The sequence below is a fragment of the Cryptotermes secundus genome, unplaced genomic scaffold (assembly GCF_002891405.2).
Source record: "Cryptotermes secundus unplaced genomic scaffold, Csec_1.0 scaffold47, whole genome shotgun sequence".
NCBI lineage: Eukaryota > Metazoa > Arthropoda > Insecta > Blattodea > Kalotermitidae > Cryptotermes > Cryptotermes secundus.
In genome coordinates, this window is record NW_019721002.1 from 568,302 (window position 1) to 586,154 (window position 17,853).

A 17,853-nucleotide genomic window follows, 5' to 3' on the forward strand; every position below is an offset into this window, starting at 1 on the left:
ACTGGCTTGGACGTAGGGAGTCTGGCTCACGCTTCTGCTCACACTTCTGCAGTATCGATATATCGGTGGGGCAGACTGAGACGTCAAGCCGTTTGTACAGAAGGTACCTTTGTTTCTGTAGTCTGGGGTTCGGATAGAAGATTTGCCGCTGTCGTTACGAGGAAGGGGCAGTCCATTTGATGCATCATACTGTCACTCAACTAGCAATACTGTCATCGTAGGAGTGACGCAGAGAAATTTCTAAACACGTAACTATCTACTAAATTACACGGCGTCACATCCCAAATAACGCCACCATGAGAATCTAAAATCTCATATAACTTCACTAATATTACTGTCTTTGTGAAGCTGGTTTCATGCGATTTTGTAAATGGGTGCCTATCTGCCAAGCTACACGGCGTCGTACTCCAGAATAACGTTATCTCAGTACTCACAGTCACGAGAACTGCCCTGCCGTTTACAATATTACAGAGAACGAACAGAACTCAAAGGCATCACTCACTTGACCGCGCTCACGTGAGGCGTACTTTCGCGTTATGTAAGTATGGACCTCAGTGTTGCATGCCAGACACAGGGCAGGTTGTATTTATGGACCTACGTCACTTGATTGTGTCTGTACACTACTTATGTGAATGACGTCACACACCTGTGACACAAGATCAGAGAGCACATTGCAATGCGGGACACAAGGTTACGGCGACAAGTGCACTTTATGACGCTCTTGGTCTGAATGCATCAACAATTACACAACTCTACGGAGCTGAGCATTTCTTGAGAGCTCAACAGTTACTCAGTCACTTAAGAAACTTCTAGAATATTATGGAACATGAAAGTTCACTGCACCAGAAAAATCAAGTCCACAGTTTCCCATCCTGTTTATTTCGTGTTCATTTAAATATTAACTTAAATCTACGTCTAGGTCTTCCTAGCAGACTCTTTCCTTCAAATTTCGCTGTCAAAACTTTGTGTACTTCTCCTCTGTCCCATTGAGCTGCGTCGTCTCAACTGGCGAAGTTTGCACATTTACAAAAAGCCACGACATGTTTCGGAGAGAGCAGGAGAAGGTTAGAATTGGAGTTGCTGGGCAACGTCACTGGAACCGATCGAGCTCCCGTTCAGTCCGGACCCTTTTGTCTTCTCGTCTGCTGTCTAAAAACGCAAAAATTAGAATATACAAAACTATAATTTTGCTTGTGGTTCTGTATGGGTGTGAAACTTGGTCTCTGACATTAAGGGAGGAACATAGACTGAGGGTGTTTGAGAACAGGGTGTTGAGGAGAATATTTGGACCGAAGAGAGATGAAGTGACAGGAGGTTGGAGAAAACTACATATTGAGGAGCTTCATAACTTTTACTCTTCTCCAAGTATAATTAGAATGATCAAGTCAAGGAGGATGAGATGGGCAGGGCATATAGTATGAATGGTGGAGACGAGGAATACAAATAGGATATTGGTGGGAAAGCCAGAAGGAAAGAGAGCACTGGGAAGACCAAGGAGTAGGTGGATGGATAATATTAAAATGGATCTTAGAGATATAGAATGGGACTGTATGGATTGGATATGGCTCAGGATAGGGAGCAGTGGAGGGCCCTCGTCATTACGGTAATGAACCTTCGGGTTCCATAAAATACTGGGAAATTCTTGAGTAGCTGCAAAACTTCTGAAGAAGGGCTCAGCTCCATGGAGTTAGTTAGCTAGTATGAGACAAAAATAGGAAGGCACAGCTGAAAACGCTGGAGGATGTAGAGAATTATTTACGAGAGCTATAATTGAAGAGACCGAGGCTAAATGCAAATAATAGAGAAAAATGGTCGCGTGTCCTGAAGGGGGACAAGTTTCTTACAGAACAGCATGGTCAAGGGATGGGTGAGTGAGTGAGTAAGTAAGTAAGTAAGTAAGTAAGCATCACGATCCCTAAGCAAAACACTTAAATTAGATCTGCTGCTACATTTCAGAACAAAAACGCCATAAGTGCACATGTGACCGAATTCCGGAGGTTAGCCACAACATCACTGCAAAACTCAATGTATAATTCTGAACTCATAAAAGCAAGCATAATACAAACCAGTGTTCTATATTTTCCGGACAAAGAAAAAAACAAAGCTTTGAACATTTTCATAAAATAATGTTTCATCACAGTAAAATAATATGCTTTCATTTCATAAGCCATGACACATCACGTGACTTAGTTCAGCTCAGAAACATCACAGTCAGGTTGCGATAACATTCACACGAAACTTGCAGCTTCGGGGTCAACATGACGTGTACCATTCACCACGACATTGACCAAGCAGCGCAGCGCCAACGATCAGCCTTAAGCAACACAAAACAGGATGCCGCTGCGTCTCGCGTTGTTGGCAGCCCTGTATCTCGAAACAATAAAATGGCGGACCCGGGAAAACATCTGCAGTACGAACATTCGCTGCTAGATCCAGCACTGTGACAAGAGATACATCGATCGTACATAAGCTTGGCCTTGCAGAAACAGAAACACACAGCAATGATTGGTGCCTCCATCTAGGGTGTACGAAAGTGTACTGAAGGATGTGAAAAAAAAGGGGGTGTGACCGTTGCAGTGAGGATAATAAGCAAGACAGGGGTGAACATCAGGGTGCCGTTGTTCTCTTTTATTTATTCATGTCTTTCCTGTTACACACTGAGTAAGCGATCGGCCACGGTGTTCTGCGCAGTGCAGAGGCTGTGCAATTGTTGGCAGAGCGGTGTAACAATGAGTACAGCAACAAAGCCTTGAACACAGACACATATAGCTTCAAGCCGTGCGATGATCTCTGCATTCTTTTAGTTTTGTGGTTGCCGACATCTTCCGTTTCCACACACTGCTTGCAGCTTACCTCTTCCTGATTCTTCTAGGGCGGCGGTAGTCCCCGTTGATGGTTCCGTCGTCGAAAGCGGAACCAGCAGCACCGCTTTTCCTAGGGCGGTGCTGAGGCATCTTAGTCGACTTCTTCTTCTGCTTCTTGTCGGGTGTAACGGTGCTTGCCTGTTGCTGGAATTCGACACAACGGGGCGAATGCACGTGGCGAGAACTTTCCGCGCTCAGCTCGGAAGTACCAGACCCCGGTCTACCCATTCACACGCGCGCAAGACGCCGAGGGTAAAATAAATAAGTGGGAATTGGGGAAGGGAAGGGTCAGGGAAGGAAGGGGAGGAAGATTATTCTCTCGTCTCAATGTTCTGTGTCTGTCCTGGAGCACACGCCACTGTCTCGTGCCTGCCTGCCTTCCACACAGTGCGCCTCTCGCTACAGCCAAACGCGCGAGACCTCTTCTCCGATCGATACTCAGGTGGTCGCCGTCGACGTCGTCGTCGTGCTGGCGGTGATCGTGCGTCCTTCTGCTAGCCAGGACGCCTACTGAAAGCGAGACGTGCGGGAACCATTGACTGACCCCTCTAGTAGCCAGACCTGTTGGCGACGATCCTGCACCCTGTCCTCCGAGTGTCTCATTAACCCTTTAAAGTACAGTGGTTACAACTTGTCCCACCTGCTTTAAATACTAAAATCATGCATTCTGCCCACAGAGTGTATCTGTGTGTTCCGTATGGTTCTCACAATAAACAGCAACTCTTTCCCAAAACAGCATTAACCGGTTGGGCTTTGTAGTGGCGATGTAATGTGTTTCCTGTGAGGTACGGACTGAATCCTTATATATACTGCATTCTGCCCACAGAGTGTATCTCTGTGTTCCGTATGGTTCTCACAATAAACAGCGACTGTTTCCCTAAACAGCATTAACCGGTTGGGCTTTGTAGCGGAGACGTAATATGTTTCCTGTGAGGTGCGCACTGAATTCTTATATATTATTTAAGTTCTCTGGGTTATGACACCTGTAGTCTGGTAGGTACGTGCCAAATTTGATCCGTACATTTCTACGTTGAAGATGTAGTCGGTATGTTCCTTCGAAACTGTGGTATCCACCTAGGGGACTACACGGTGTCATCACCCAGAAGACCACAACAGTGTATGGATCTCCACAAAGACGAAAACTTCAAATCTTACGCATCAAAATGTAATTTTCATGTCTGCATTTTGTTCCTCTCCTGTTTCCTACCGCGGACCGAACAGGTAAAATTTTCCATTACTGCGCTTGCGTGGATATCTGAGTCAGTAAAGTGGCTCACTACGGGCTCGATGATCGAGGTCCAGGTTTCTGTAGGTCAGTGGTTCCAAAAGTGGGTTATGCCGTCCACTTTACAAGCATGAACGCCTTGCACCAGAGAACTATCAAGATAGAAGCCATGAACGGAGAGACAAATGCTCCAAATGCAAGATACGAAAATTCTCTCACTCAATGTACACTGCATTGTGCGGGAAAATTTGTTTATATTTTTGTACCATATGGAGAATTTGTCTCCCCATTGATGATTCCCATCTTAATAGTTCTTTGGTGCAAGGCCTCATACGTGTAGAGTTCTTAATAATTTAATATTTTGCTTTAACTCTCGCAGGTGTATTTTGCTGACTGGCTTGTATACAGATGTTAGGAGATAAGAAATATCTCTATTAATGGGGCCCAACTGAGTAGGTTTCACTTGAAGGCGGAGAGAGAATTCAGTCTCCAAAAAGTTGTTTTTAAATTTAAACGGGACGGTGTCTTAGACAAAAACAGGACGATGGGTAAGGTCCAGACCGTCCAGACACATAAAAGTGGTAATAATGTACCATCGTCACAAACTTTAATCTTATGTAAAAATAACAGGCCGTGGAGGCCCATAGGTTTGTGAAACTTCGAGGCTCTCACGTTTTCTCTAGATAATCGACCCACAGATGGCGATGAGATTGTCAGCCTCAGGCTCCGGCCGCCCTTGAGAGGTTATGTAGCTTGTTCTGCCGTCACTACACAACCCGGGGGGGGGGTATATTTATAAATTATTTTAGAGGGTAGCAATTATTCAAAGTTTCAGAACTCCTGTCAGGGGGCTTTGGATTTTTCTCGTCACCAACGTGCGACTGGCTCTGGGGCCCATCAAGCTTTCTATCCAACAGGACGTTCCCTCCGCGGACAAAGACGCCAGGAACGTGAAGCTTACTATTCTCATATATTTCCTGCCGAAACACAGACTGCGTGAAGCTTTACCTCTGTGCCCTTATATGACTTTATGGTGCGGTGTGTGAGCATACAGGTATGACTTTACGGTGCGGTGTGTGAGCATACAGGTATGACTTTATGGTGCGGTGTGTGAGCATACAGGTATGAATTTACGGTGCGGTGTGTGAGCATACAGGTATGCTTCGTTTCCGGACAGACCGCAGTAACAAAGTTCTAGCCAACGGTTCAGGTAGTTAGTCGCCAGATTCGTATTGCGGAATCCCTAGTTCGATTCCAGGTGTTTGTGGTGGACACAGTGGTATTACGTTTGGTTCGTCTCCCGACACTGCACTTTTCTCGCCAGTTATCACTCCACCAAAGTCCCACGCTCGTCTTAGGTCAAGATCTGCTCCAATACGCCCAATTAAGGCAATAATAGATTATTTTAGTTTCTTTGATTGGGGGTAAGACCGAGTCCACTTTGTACGTCGGCCACTCTTTGGCCTATTGTAGCAGCCCCAGATGATAGATGATGAATGTGGAGCAGTCGGTGGAATGAGAATTGGCAGGGGAAACCGAAGTTCTCAGGAAAACCCTTCCCTAGAGCCAGTTTGTCCAGTAATTCTTCCGGCAAACAGTCCTTCTGTAGTCAACTGTAACAAATTTCACGGACATTATTTTCCTGTTGTATCTTTCAATATATAATGGTAACATCGTTAAATATACTGTATATTGATTATGAGTGTGCCGAATTAAAAATAAGATCACAGTCTAGTGTTACTCTTTTATCCTGAAGTTGGAGGCAACACTTTCAACCGAAACGTCAGCAAACTTCTAAGATACTACAATATCCACTGGCACGAGCATGAGACCCTAAATCTTGAACCCCTCACTTAAGAGAGTTCGAACCCCCGGACAATCCATAGCATGGCACTGCATATCGCTTGCAGTAACGGGAAAACGTGTATTTATATTGCTCCAAGGGAGGGAAATGGGGGCGATTTGTTTTCGTACAAGTGGCATCTCTGCATCCTCAGTACATGGCTCACTCTATTGCTTTACCGTTAGTACTGTTGCGTGGGCAGCACGTCATGCAACAGTACAAGTGGCGTCTCTCCATCCTCAGTACATGGCTCACTCTATTGCTTTACCGTTAGTACTGTTGCGTGGGCAGCACGTCATGCAACAGTACAAGTGGCGTCTCTCCATCCTCAGTACATGGCTCACTCTATTGCCTTACCCTTTGTACTGTTGCGTGGGTAGTAAGTCATGCAACAGTACAAGTGGCGTCTCTCCATCCTCAGTACATGGCTCACTCTATTGCTTTACCGTTAGTACTGTTGCGTGGGCAGCACGTCATGCAACAGTACAAGTGGCGTCTCACCATCCTCAGTACATCGCTCACTCTATTGCCTTACCCTTTGTACTGTTGCGTCGGCAGTACGTCATGCAACAGTACAAGTGGCGTCTCTCCATCCTCAGTACATCGCTCACTCTATTGCCTTACCCTTTGTACTGTTGCGTCGGCAGTACGTCATGCAACAGTACAAGTGCTATTACTTTACTGTTTGTACTGTTGCGTGGGCAGCACGTCATGCACCAGTACAAGTGGCGTCTCTCCATCCTCAGTACATCGCTCACTCTATTGCCTTACCCTTTGTACTGTTGCGTCGGCAGTACGTCATGCAACAGTACAAGTGCTATTACTTTACTGTTTGTACTGTTGCGTGGGCAGCACGTCATGCACCAGTACAAGTGGCGTCTCTCCATCCTCAGTACATCGCTCACTCTATTGCTTTACCGTTAGTACTGTTGCGTGGACAGCACGTCATGCAACAGTACAAGTGGCATCTCTCCATCCTCAGTACATGGCACACTCTATTGCCTTACCCTTTGTGCTGCTGCGTGGGCAGCACGTCATGCAACAGTACAAGTGCTATTACTTTACTGTTTGTACTGTTGCGTGGGCAGTACGTCATGCAACAGTACAAGTGGCGTCTCTCCATCCTCAGTACATGGCTCACTCTATTGCCTTACTCTTTGTACTGTTGCGTGGGCAGCACGTCACGCAACACGCCTCCTCTGGAAACGATTTTATCTCGAATCCATGCTCCTTAACTCACAACCAGAATCCTATTCCAGCTATCGAAACCGGCTCTGGGACCCACCCTGCATCACATCGAAGAGATATCTAGGCTTCTATTGGGGGGGGAGGGGTAAACTCCCTTCTCCAGTATCCAGACAGGCTATGAGGCCCACCCAATGGACCAAGGGCCCTTTCTCCAGCCCAGGTTCTCTGACACGAGAAGCTGCTACTCACATCGAACTGCTGCCGAGGGTAAGAGTGGGTGGAGCTATACATCTACTTCCCTATACCTCCTTGTGGTTTGGTCGAATATATTTAACATACAACTCAATGGCGTGTCCAAATTTGCCTCATTATACTTTAGGGCTCTACTATCAATTTCTTTTGAGGAGTGGGTGAAATAAACAAAACAAATTTATGAGCTACGATTACTGCCTTCTGGGAAGAACCTGGTGCCTCTCAATCACAAAGATGGAGGTTAGAATATTCGTCCGAAACGTCGGTAAACGTCTACCGAACACTACGAAATTCTACGAGACATAGTATTGATAGATCATCGGTGTAAACCGTAGAAAACAATTCTTGTGTTTATACTTTCGGGGGTAACGGCTGTTTTGAAATCCCTTAGGGGTGGAGGGGTGTATAAGATCAATAAAGCTTTTATTTTATGACCTATGACCTAGTAGCTACACACAGAAACCGAATTAGTTAAGGGAAAGTTACAGCATAAAACGTAATGTGGGTGTGATAAATCGTGCCAAGTTCAGAAGCAATACCATGAAACCCGCCCACAATTTCGCCTGTAACAGGCCCCTAGCAATTCCACTCTACACTCGGTCGGACAGTTTGTCACAGCAGCTAACTCGGACAGGCATAAAGTGGAATTTATCAGCACAGGGGTTGCAAGGCGCTCTGTGGCAGTGATGCCATCAGACATATTGGATCTGACGTTGACAGCGGCGACCATGACGGGTGTCTACATAAATACATTGCGACGGTCAAATTCGGATATACTTTCATACCAAAGCGAGTGACAATGTACTAACCATTGTACCTTAAAGGTTTATACAGTGACAGCATTGCGCGCAAACAATAATTGTTGTCCTTGGGCTGTTTAAATCGATATTAACGAAACGTAACAAGAAATAAAAGCTAAAGGTAAAGTCGTCTCTACCCAATTCAGTCCCATGCCATGGAGACGTATGGAGGGGAGGAGGTACAGCTCCATACATCTTCGCTTCGGCGTCACATGGTAGTAAGTTCTGTATCCCTGAGAACGCAAGCTAAAGGTAAAAGGTAACGCTATCCCTGTATCAGGCCGTGGAGACCTAGAGAATTACAATTACGTCGAGGTTTCCACTTTTTCTAGACAATCTGCTCACAGATGCCGGTGAGGTTATCAGGCTTACGGGCCGGCCGCCCTTTATCCCCAGGAAGATTCGTGGTATTCATTTATGTTAGAGGCTGAGTCGACCCCAGGGTCATAGCGAGGCTGGAAGCATTCGGTAAATCGAAAAATGCAGTGACCTCATCGGGAATCGAAGCCGCTACCATGCGGCTTGTAGCACAGTGCCTCAACCAGGTACGCTACCGAAAGAATTCCACGTGTTTGTTTATGTAGGGATCAGAAATCGAACTCTGTCCATCCCGTAGCGAAATCACTGCAATAACTGGGTCGCATCGGTTTCAAATTCTAATAAGTGCAATATATTTATTAATATTTACACCACTGTAATGATCTGTCAATGCATTTTAGAACGGGGCGTAATTATTACATGGACTCGGTTATAAAACTTTCCTATATAAAATTAAGACCAGAAGCTACGACGTCACTCGGAGAAAGAAGTCAAGAAAATTACATCTGAGTCACAGGGAAAAACACTACTTGTCCTCTAATTATAAGAGAAAATGGGGACAAAGGGCTATACTGCATTCCGAATGTCTGTGGAGGACATGCAAACAAAGGCGAGGCAAGTGGCGCCACGACTTAAAAGAGTAATTCACAACGCGCCAACTGTTCCGCGATCTTCACCCTTTTAACGTACTGCTGTTGTAACGCAGGTTGGTGTGTACCGCGCGGTGAGTAACCCCAACCCCGGCGATTAAACTAATAAGAAACGATCGCGTTATTGCCTGTCGCCGATGTTTTGTGTACATGCACACCATAGTCATTTCTTGACATACAGAGTGACACAAAAGTTAGTTAACATAAAACATTCTCTCGTAATAAAGCGAATGTTCAGCTTTAAACCTGCCAGCCAACCTGTAGAACGGCATCACAGCTCTGTGAGTTGTACACTGAACACAGAGGATCTCATTTCGAACAATTTCTGTAAACTCAGAAAAGTAACGAAATTTCTGACATTTTACTAATCAGTAAAATAATTTGGTGTCATACTGTACATACTCAACACAATCTTCAAATACAACTACAGCGATTATTGGTCAAATCATAGCTTTTTTTATTGCTAGTGGGGTGGGTCTAAATCCCTTGTACTGCGACCATTTCTGGCCTATTGTACCAGCCCCAGATGCAAGGTGAGGATGATTGTGGAGCAATTGGTGGAATGAAGATTGGCAGGGGAAACTGAAGTACTCGGATAAAACCTGCCCCAGTGTCACTCTGTCCACCACAAATCCCACTTGCCCAGACTCTGGATTGAACCTGGGCTGCCGCGGTGGGAAGCCAGCTACTAACCGCTTGAGCTATGGCGCGGCCCAAATCACAGCTTGGTCTAAGTTTTCATGTCAACACATTACATGTTTCGGCCACACAGTGTCATCATCAGGTATATACTGTATGTTGAACTGTGTAAACCGTTATGCTATGCTACAGTACTACACGGGCCGTGAGACCTGTACGTCTGTATGTAAAAGTTGTGAACCAATGAAATACTCGTATTATTCTCAAACAGAGTATTAAGAACAGCAGACTTTCCCAATAGTGCATAGCTGAACTGTAGTGCCGCATGTAGCGAGGCCGCGTAGTCAATCAGCGTAACAGGGAGCACACTTTACCATTTAAAGATTGAACTTCTTCTAAATAACATATAAGAATTCATTTCGTACGTCACAAGAAACAAATTACGTCTCCGCTACAAAGCCCAACCGGTTAATGCTGTTAGGGAAACAGCCGCTGTTTATTGTGAGAACCATACGGAACACACAGATACACTCTGTGGGCAGAATGCTATATATATATAAGAATTCAGTCCGTACCTCACAGGAAACACATTACATCTCCGCTACAAAGCCCAACCGGTTAATGCTGTTTAGGGAAACAATTGCTGTTTATTGTGATTACCATACGGAACACACAGATACACTCTGTTCAGAATGCAGTATATATAAGAATTCAGTCCGTACCTCACAGGAAACACATTACGTCTCCGCTATAGAGCCCAACCGGTTAATGCTGTTTATTTTCAGAACCATACAGAACACACAGATAAACCCTATGGGAGGATGTTATAGCAGGTTAAGTAACCACTGGGTTTCAAACTGTTAAAATGCTTGCCTAGTCTGGATTTAGCACGCATTTTATTATCCAGTCTGAAAGCTTCCTCCTTTGGTTCCGTTTCTGGCTTGTCTCAAATTTACCGACACAAAGATTAACACGCATTGCGGGATTTGAGGCTCTCACTCTGCTGGGATATAACGCCGGCTACTCCAGTCTCAACGCAAGCCTAAGTAGGTTTACCACTGTGTACACAGCCGAATGCGACTGTGCTGACGGGCTGCACACGGAGGAACATAGCTTCTGGGACCGAAGGGTAACAATGATGGACTTTTCGTCTGAGAACGGCAGAAAAGAATACCCAAAGTCAGTTACTCAGCTCATAAGGTTAGAAGGGGATAAGATCCGTGCAAAGCGTCTGCTACTTCATAAGCAATATTCTTATATTTATTAAAAAAGGAAAATAAGCATATGTACAAAATACTAATAGTATTTTCTTAGAATTAAGTTAAGGGAGGTATTAAAAATCGCAGGGTGACCGCTATGATACAATAAGATGTTTATAAAAATGCGCTACAGAAGGGTGGGTCGGCTTTGCCTAGGCCTTTTTGGTATATACAAGAATTTTTTCAAAATAAAAAAACATGACGTTGCCGCACTTTTGATATTGTGGTTAGCTCAGCTTGCTTCTTGGTTCTTTAAGGTACTTTCTACTGTGAACATGGTAGCGCCACGTTCCTTCGAAACATCGGTCAAATTCCACTGGATTACGTGGCGTTACATCCCAGAAGAGAGCAGAGACATGCTCAAGTCCTTCCTTTAGTACCAATCTTGACGATGAACAAAATGTTTCCTTTGATCCACGCGGCTTGAATGATGCTGGCTTTGCTTTATTTTCGCGTCGCGGTAAACAATTGGTATATTGACCGCAGCTCCTGACGGTATACGTAGCGCTACGTAGCGGAGTGTCTGCAAGTTATTTCAAATATATAATGTTGACATCGATGGGTCGGTCGGTCAACAGTGTTTGTGCTGGCACCATTTAACAGCAGTGAAGCCGTAACAGCTCCTGCAAACTTTATTAATTACAAAAGCAGCTATGCCATTTATGCATGAAAAATATAAACAAAAACATTCTGTGTTCATTAATCATCACAAAACTCAGTGAAGTCAACAGAATACGATTTTCATTCAAGATAGCAGCATGTTAGATGCCTTGCATAAGTGTAAACTCATCAGCATATTTCTGAAGCAGTCATATGTGCCATTATCCATCGTTATGGCAGAAGAGACTCTTCTACAGTGAAGACGTAAGCAGAAGGTTCACTCGAAACGCTGATAACTATCTACAGACCACGGAGGGCCATATCGCAAAAGGCAGTTATTTTGGGCTCTTTAGTTTGGTCACCCCTGTGCTGAGATAGCGCTTTTAGGTTTCTTTTAGTCGAAGCTCCCTCTACATTTCATAAACAGGTCACGTTCACCCCCCTCCCCTTCTCTTCAACCGCGTTTATTGACGTCGCTTGAACAGAAATTTCGAAACGTTGCAGGAACGAACGTTTCACGTTAAGAAAGCGTAATTGTCCTCTTGTGTTTTACGGTGGCTCCACTGTCGCAGATTGCATAGACTGCATTACATAGCGCCGAACAGTACGATAAGTGAGGGATAATGAATTGGGCAGGATTTGGAAGGAAGTGGTTGGCATAACAGAAATACTATCCGGGTATTTTCCTGAAGTGTCAGAAGAAAACCACCGGAAAACCTTAGGATAATCGGTGTCCTGTCCGTAATTCCTTAATAGAAGCGTAGAGAATCACCACTACGAAAACCTTCTCGACACCGTATGGTCTGGTATATAGTTACCAGTGCTTCAGTGTGAAGGGTACGAACAAATTTTGAAGTGAAGAAAGTCGTCTTCTGGGATCTGGCGCCGTGTATTCTTGGTTTTAACCGACGTTTCGGTTAAATCCAAGAATACACGACCCCAGATCCAAGAAAACGATTTTCTTCATAGTCATCGCCGTGTAAACCTCAGAACTTACAAATTTTGAAGTGTTTCAACTATGCAAAAGTTGTGTGGAGTGCCTCCCTCCGACAGACCATTTGTATGCCACTGGCGTAGTTATGTGCGTACACGGCGTCACATCACACCATCACCATCGTAACAATGTGAGGTCTCGCATCAGGACGGACTGGAGATTGCTTCCTAAACACTGCGTGGAATGGACGTCTTAGGACGATTTTTATATCGTAGAGAACAGGGCTATAAATACACTGGCTCTTAAAATGCAAGGTGGCATGGATCCATTTCACGCAGACCACAAGGTTGCTTGCTTGCCAAGCCCGGCGTCAGCAGAGCTCAGCAAGTGACACGACATACATATGCGTACTACTACTGGCGGCTGACATACTAAACTCAATGGAGCTGAGCCCTTCTTCAGAAGCTGCCAGTCGCTCAGGTACTTAAGTATTTCCCTAAATTTTATGGAATCCGAACGTGTTCACAAGAGCCCTCCACTGGTCCCTATCCTGAGCTAGATCAATCCAGTCCATAACACCCCATTCTCTCTACTTAATATCCATTTTAATATTATCCACACAGAAAAAAATAACTGGTGACGAGACAGCAAGATATACTTACTTTTCTCTGAGTTTACTTCTACAGCCCATAAAGTCATTTGTTATCGCATTTACAATTCCCACAAACTGACGTTACTTACGGTCAATGAGATATTTCTCGCCCAACAGTAGTCTCTAACGCCTCTGATAGATGGGGGAAGCATTATAGATACCGCTAAGCCAGTAGAGGCCGAACTCGCTGGCTCGGTCGGGACTGATGGTACGCACCAATATCGGTAGGGTATAGAGACTGGTAGAATATCATAGAGGGAAGCACAATGGACCAATACTGGTCTAAGTGCATGGGGAAAACCACCCTCTCCAATAACTAACTAACTACGGTCAATGAAGTTCATCGCGGTAGTCCTCAGTTCATTCTTAAATTAATACATCATTTACTTACACATTCACTTTTTTCGATACATCAGCTAAGCTTCAGTAACACTTCATTAACTCTTCAAAAGCTTAAGACAATAGCAGAAGAGTAGGTAACACGGGTAAGACGCAGGAGAAGTAAGAGTTCCCGTACTTTCCGCTCGTCCGCCCGACACTGCGTTAATTAAAACATTTACATTTAAAACATTTGCTTAGGGCAAGGACCGCGAAAATTTTGTTTTCTGAGATAACAGTAAACTGCGAAGTTCGGAAAGAAAATTTTATGGCCACTAAATCGAAAGGGCTGCATGAGAAGCAGCAGTCAGGGTCAGAGTTACTTTACGACTGCAGGTTTACTGCCAATCAGTTCGTTTTGGCGACAAGCCCCTTGAGACTCACGACCAGTAACTTTATATCCCAACTGACAACTTGCGGTTATAGTTCTTATGTAACATTCTCTCTGACGAGAAGATGGGTCTGTAATTTACAATTGCTGCTGGTCCTCGAGAACTAATTATTTCTCAGGTTCGAGTCCTGCGGGATTCATAATCATATTTTACTCTCTCAGATTCGAGACTCCCCCAACCGGGGGGGCGGGGGCAGGTCCCAGTATTTATATCCCCCGGGAAAAGTTTGGCTGAATTATACCTCCAGGCACTGGGTTCCCTTTTGGTCGCCTCCTACCACTCGCAGGACTACGGTGGGAGTCTTTGAACCCGCCTCCTCACGGGTTGAAGTACATCGTATATAAGAATTCAGTTCGTACCTCACAGGAAACGCTTCAACTCCAATACAATTACCAGTCGGTTAATGCTGTTTAGGAAAACAGTCGATGTTCCGTCTGACAGTCATACTAAACATATAAATACACAGTTTGGGCCAAATGCTGAGTTTTATTTAATATTAAAGCAGGTGATACATATAGCGACCACTGTCTTTCAAAGGGTTAAGGTATCTGACAGAGAAAATTAAGAATATAATCCGCATCAGCAACTAAAATGTAATTAATAGATTACTAATCACAGAAAACAGCCAGTTTTGCCCGCTTACTCTCTGAGCGATACGGAACACAGACATAAATGTTCCTGGAACTCTAACAGATGGCACAAACCACCTGTTTCTTTCCAACATCAACTTTTACGACCTAAGTACACCAAAGGAAAAGGAGCTAGTCCATACATCAAGAGTTTTATCACAGTTCAAATACGTTTGGGAAGTTCAAACCACTGTTAAGTGCTTCTATGTTTCGTGACTCAGGGCAAGGCAGCAGGCAGTGCAATGATGCTCTATACTTAGTAACGACATATGAATAAAAAACACAGTTCTAAGTGTTATGCACTGGAATTACTATCCCTGGATTTCTGCGCGTTGCGGAAACTAGTCCCACTTCTGTCCTCACGCGAAAGGTGGCTAGACACCTCCTCTGATGGGTACGCTACAAACACCTAATTCCTGTCACTTCACTAACGAGTGAACATATGAGGTAGAAATGTAGGCATAACATAAAGGAATGTTGTCCAACTGGCCCGAACATACAGAGAGAAAGCTCAAGGCAAAAAGTAAGGTAAAGCTATCCCTGTAACACGCCGTGGAGGCCCATAGGCTTGTGAGACGTTGAGGGTCCCACATTATCTAGATAATCGGTTCACAGATGGCGGTGAGGTTGTCAAGCTTGCACGCGGGCCGGCTGGTACTCATTTCTGTTAGAGGCTGAGTCGACCCCAGGGCCACAGTGCGGTTGGAAGGATTAGGCCAGTTGAAAAATCCAATGAGCTCATCGGGAATTGAACCCGGCATAAAGTGCGTTTTACTTCTCGCTACAGCTTCTGCCTGAAACATTTCTTGCCCCTATAAACACTCAGCGAGTTGTGGTGTGTTTACGTGCAGAAGAGTACCCACTCTCCGTGTCAAGTGCCCGCTGTGTTTACTCTGCCTTAACCGGAACTGGGTCTGCTGACAGATGCTGGTAAAGTCTCCTACATAGGATTTCGGGCAAATCCGTTTAGGAGATCTGAACTTGATACTAGCGGAATCTGACTATGGTGTTTAACACACAGAATCACTGGGTTCTGGACTTTCCCTTCGTCCGGTATTCTGGAGACTGTTTCCGAAAAGGCGTGTTCTCTAGTTACTAGAATATCGGGCCGCGCCATGGATCAAGCGGTTAGTCGCTGGCTTCCCACCTGGTCTGGTCAAGTGGAATTTCTGGTGGACAAAGTGGCGCTGGGGCAGGTTTTCTCCGAGTACTTCGGTTTCCCCTGCCAATCTTCATTCCACCAATTGCTCCACAATCACCCTCACCTATCATCTTGGGCTGGTACAAGAGGCCAGAAGTGGCCGCAGTACAAGGGACTTAGTGCCACCCCACTAGCAATAAAAAAAAAATACTAGAATACCGGATGATGGACAAAGCCCAAAAATCCAGTGATTCTGAGATCTAAAATTGTTTCATACGTATAGACAGAGACAGAAGGGCCGACAAAGAGGCTTAAGGGCGGCCACACACCAACTGCGTCAACACAAACATCATGACATGGGACAAAAGGCGCAATCTTGCTTCATTAGTGATTCGTCAGCATGAATGGACACAATGCTTCCATCTTCTGGAAAATAACTCCGTGTAATCCGTTGAAAGTCGACAGACGTTTCGGAGGAACATGTCACCACCATCTTCAGGGTCAAATAGTAAACTAAACAACAAACCATAACATGCTTTCCACTTGATTTCACGCTGGTTTCTTGTTGGGCTTATACTTCGACCCTGAAAATGGTGGTGACATGTTCCTCCGAAACATCGGTCGACTTTCAACAGACTACACGACGTTATATCGTAGAATATAACCACCGGAGTGAGAGCCTAAAACCCTAGTGAAAGAACATATCTTCTCACGACTGTACGTGTATCACCAAAGCAATCATCATGTTAATTCCACTGCGATGTGTTCTTAGGAAGCTAACAGTTGCTCGTCTACTCAAGACATTCCCAACATACTATGGGAAGTGAAGGTGCAGCACCGTGATCACAAAAGCCCATAACTTGTCCCTGCCCTGGACCGTCCACTTCTTTCCATCACAATTCTTCTAAGAGTCATTTTAGTATGTCCATGTCATCTATGCCTAGGTTTTCCTACTGGTCATCTTAGTCCAAGATTTTGTTCTTTGCTACGAACCGAGAAACAGACGTGGAAAATTAATTGTTTCTGTCAGAAGTGCCGGGACCGTATACACACGCGGTACCTTTCGCCCTCTGAAAGCTACACCGCCCGACCATCTGTTCCAGCCCCGTAGCCACGCCCCCTTATGCAGTCAGGTAGCCGCCATTGTTACGTTATTATCTGAGCCTGGGATGGGCAGGTCCAACAAAATCTGCAGAAATCAATTGACGGAGTGAGTCGCCGTCTGTGGACCTGGGTTCGAGACTCTCACTATGGCGAATATGAAGATTGCAATATTTCGGGACGTGGCGTCCTGCATTTCGACAGAAGTTTACGCACTCCTCCCAACTTCAGGGGAGCACTACCGTTCGTGTTTCTTGGTTTAGTTCAGGCACTTAATTTACAAGCAGTAAGTTCCTATGCGGAGAAGTTCATGGAGGTAGGCCTAGGCCCACTGGGGCTGTAGTGCCAAAGAAAAAAAAGTTCCTATGAAAAGTCGGTCAACGTCTACCAGACTACACGGTGTTATATCCCAGAAGCAAGCACACTTTCACGATCACCGCAGGGAGACCCTGATGACTAGGGTCACTTTGCATGGACTAACCGATTTTATTTCGCCCTTAGCCTCATAAATTCCAATTAAATAATTTGTTTACATAATATTATTGTTGTCTTCTCGCCTGCTGTCCAGAAACATAAAAATTAGAATATACAAAACTATAATTTTGCCTGTGGTTCTGTATGGGTGTAAAACTTGGTCTCTGACATTAAGGGAGGAACATAGACTGAGAGTGTTTGAGAACAGGGTGTTGAGGAGAATATTTGGACCGAAGAGAGATGAAGTGACAGGAGGTTGGAGAAAACTGCATAATGAAGAGCTTCATAACTTGTACTCTTCGCCAAGTATAATTAGAATGATCAAGTCAAGGAGGATGAGGTGGGCAGGGCAAGTAGCACGAATGGGGGGAAGAGGAATTCATATAGGATATTGGTGGGAAAGCCAGAAGGAAAGAGACCACAGGAAAGACCAAGGCGTAGGTGGGTGGACAATATTAAAATAGATCTTAGAGAGATAGGATGGAATGGTATGAACTATATTGATCTGGCTCAG

The 17,853-nt window shown here is 44.9% G+C and overlaps 1 protein-coding gene across 4 annotated transcripts in view; it reads right to left on the reverse strand.

Annotated features, from left to right (window-relative positions):
- LOC111874401 (potassium voltage-gated channel protein Shaker) overlaps window positions 1-17,853 on the reverse strand; it is a 352,375-nt gene that overhangs the window by 250,116 nt on the left and 84,406 nt on the right. For 2 of the 4 annotated variants that reach the window (XM_033755508.1, XM_033755511.1), the window contains exon 1: window positions 2,854-3,357. The exons of the other annotated variants lie outside the window; for them this stretch is intronic. In XM_033755508.1, the coding sequence (XP_033611399.1) occupies window positions 2,854-3,092 (239 nt within the window). In that variant the 5' untranslated portion in view covers window positions 3,093-3,357. Of the gene's footprint in view, window positions 1-2,853; window positions 3,358-17,853 lie in introns of those variants that run through there. 4 annotated transcript variants of the gene reach the window in all.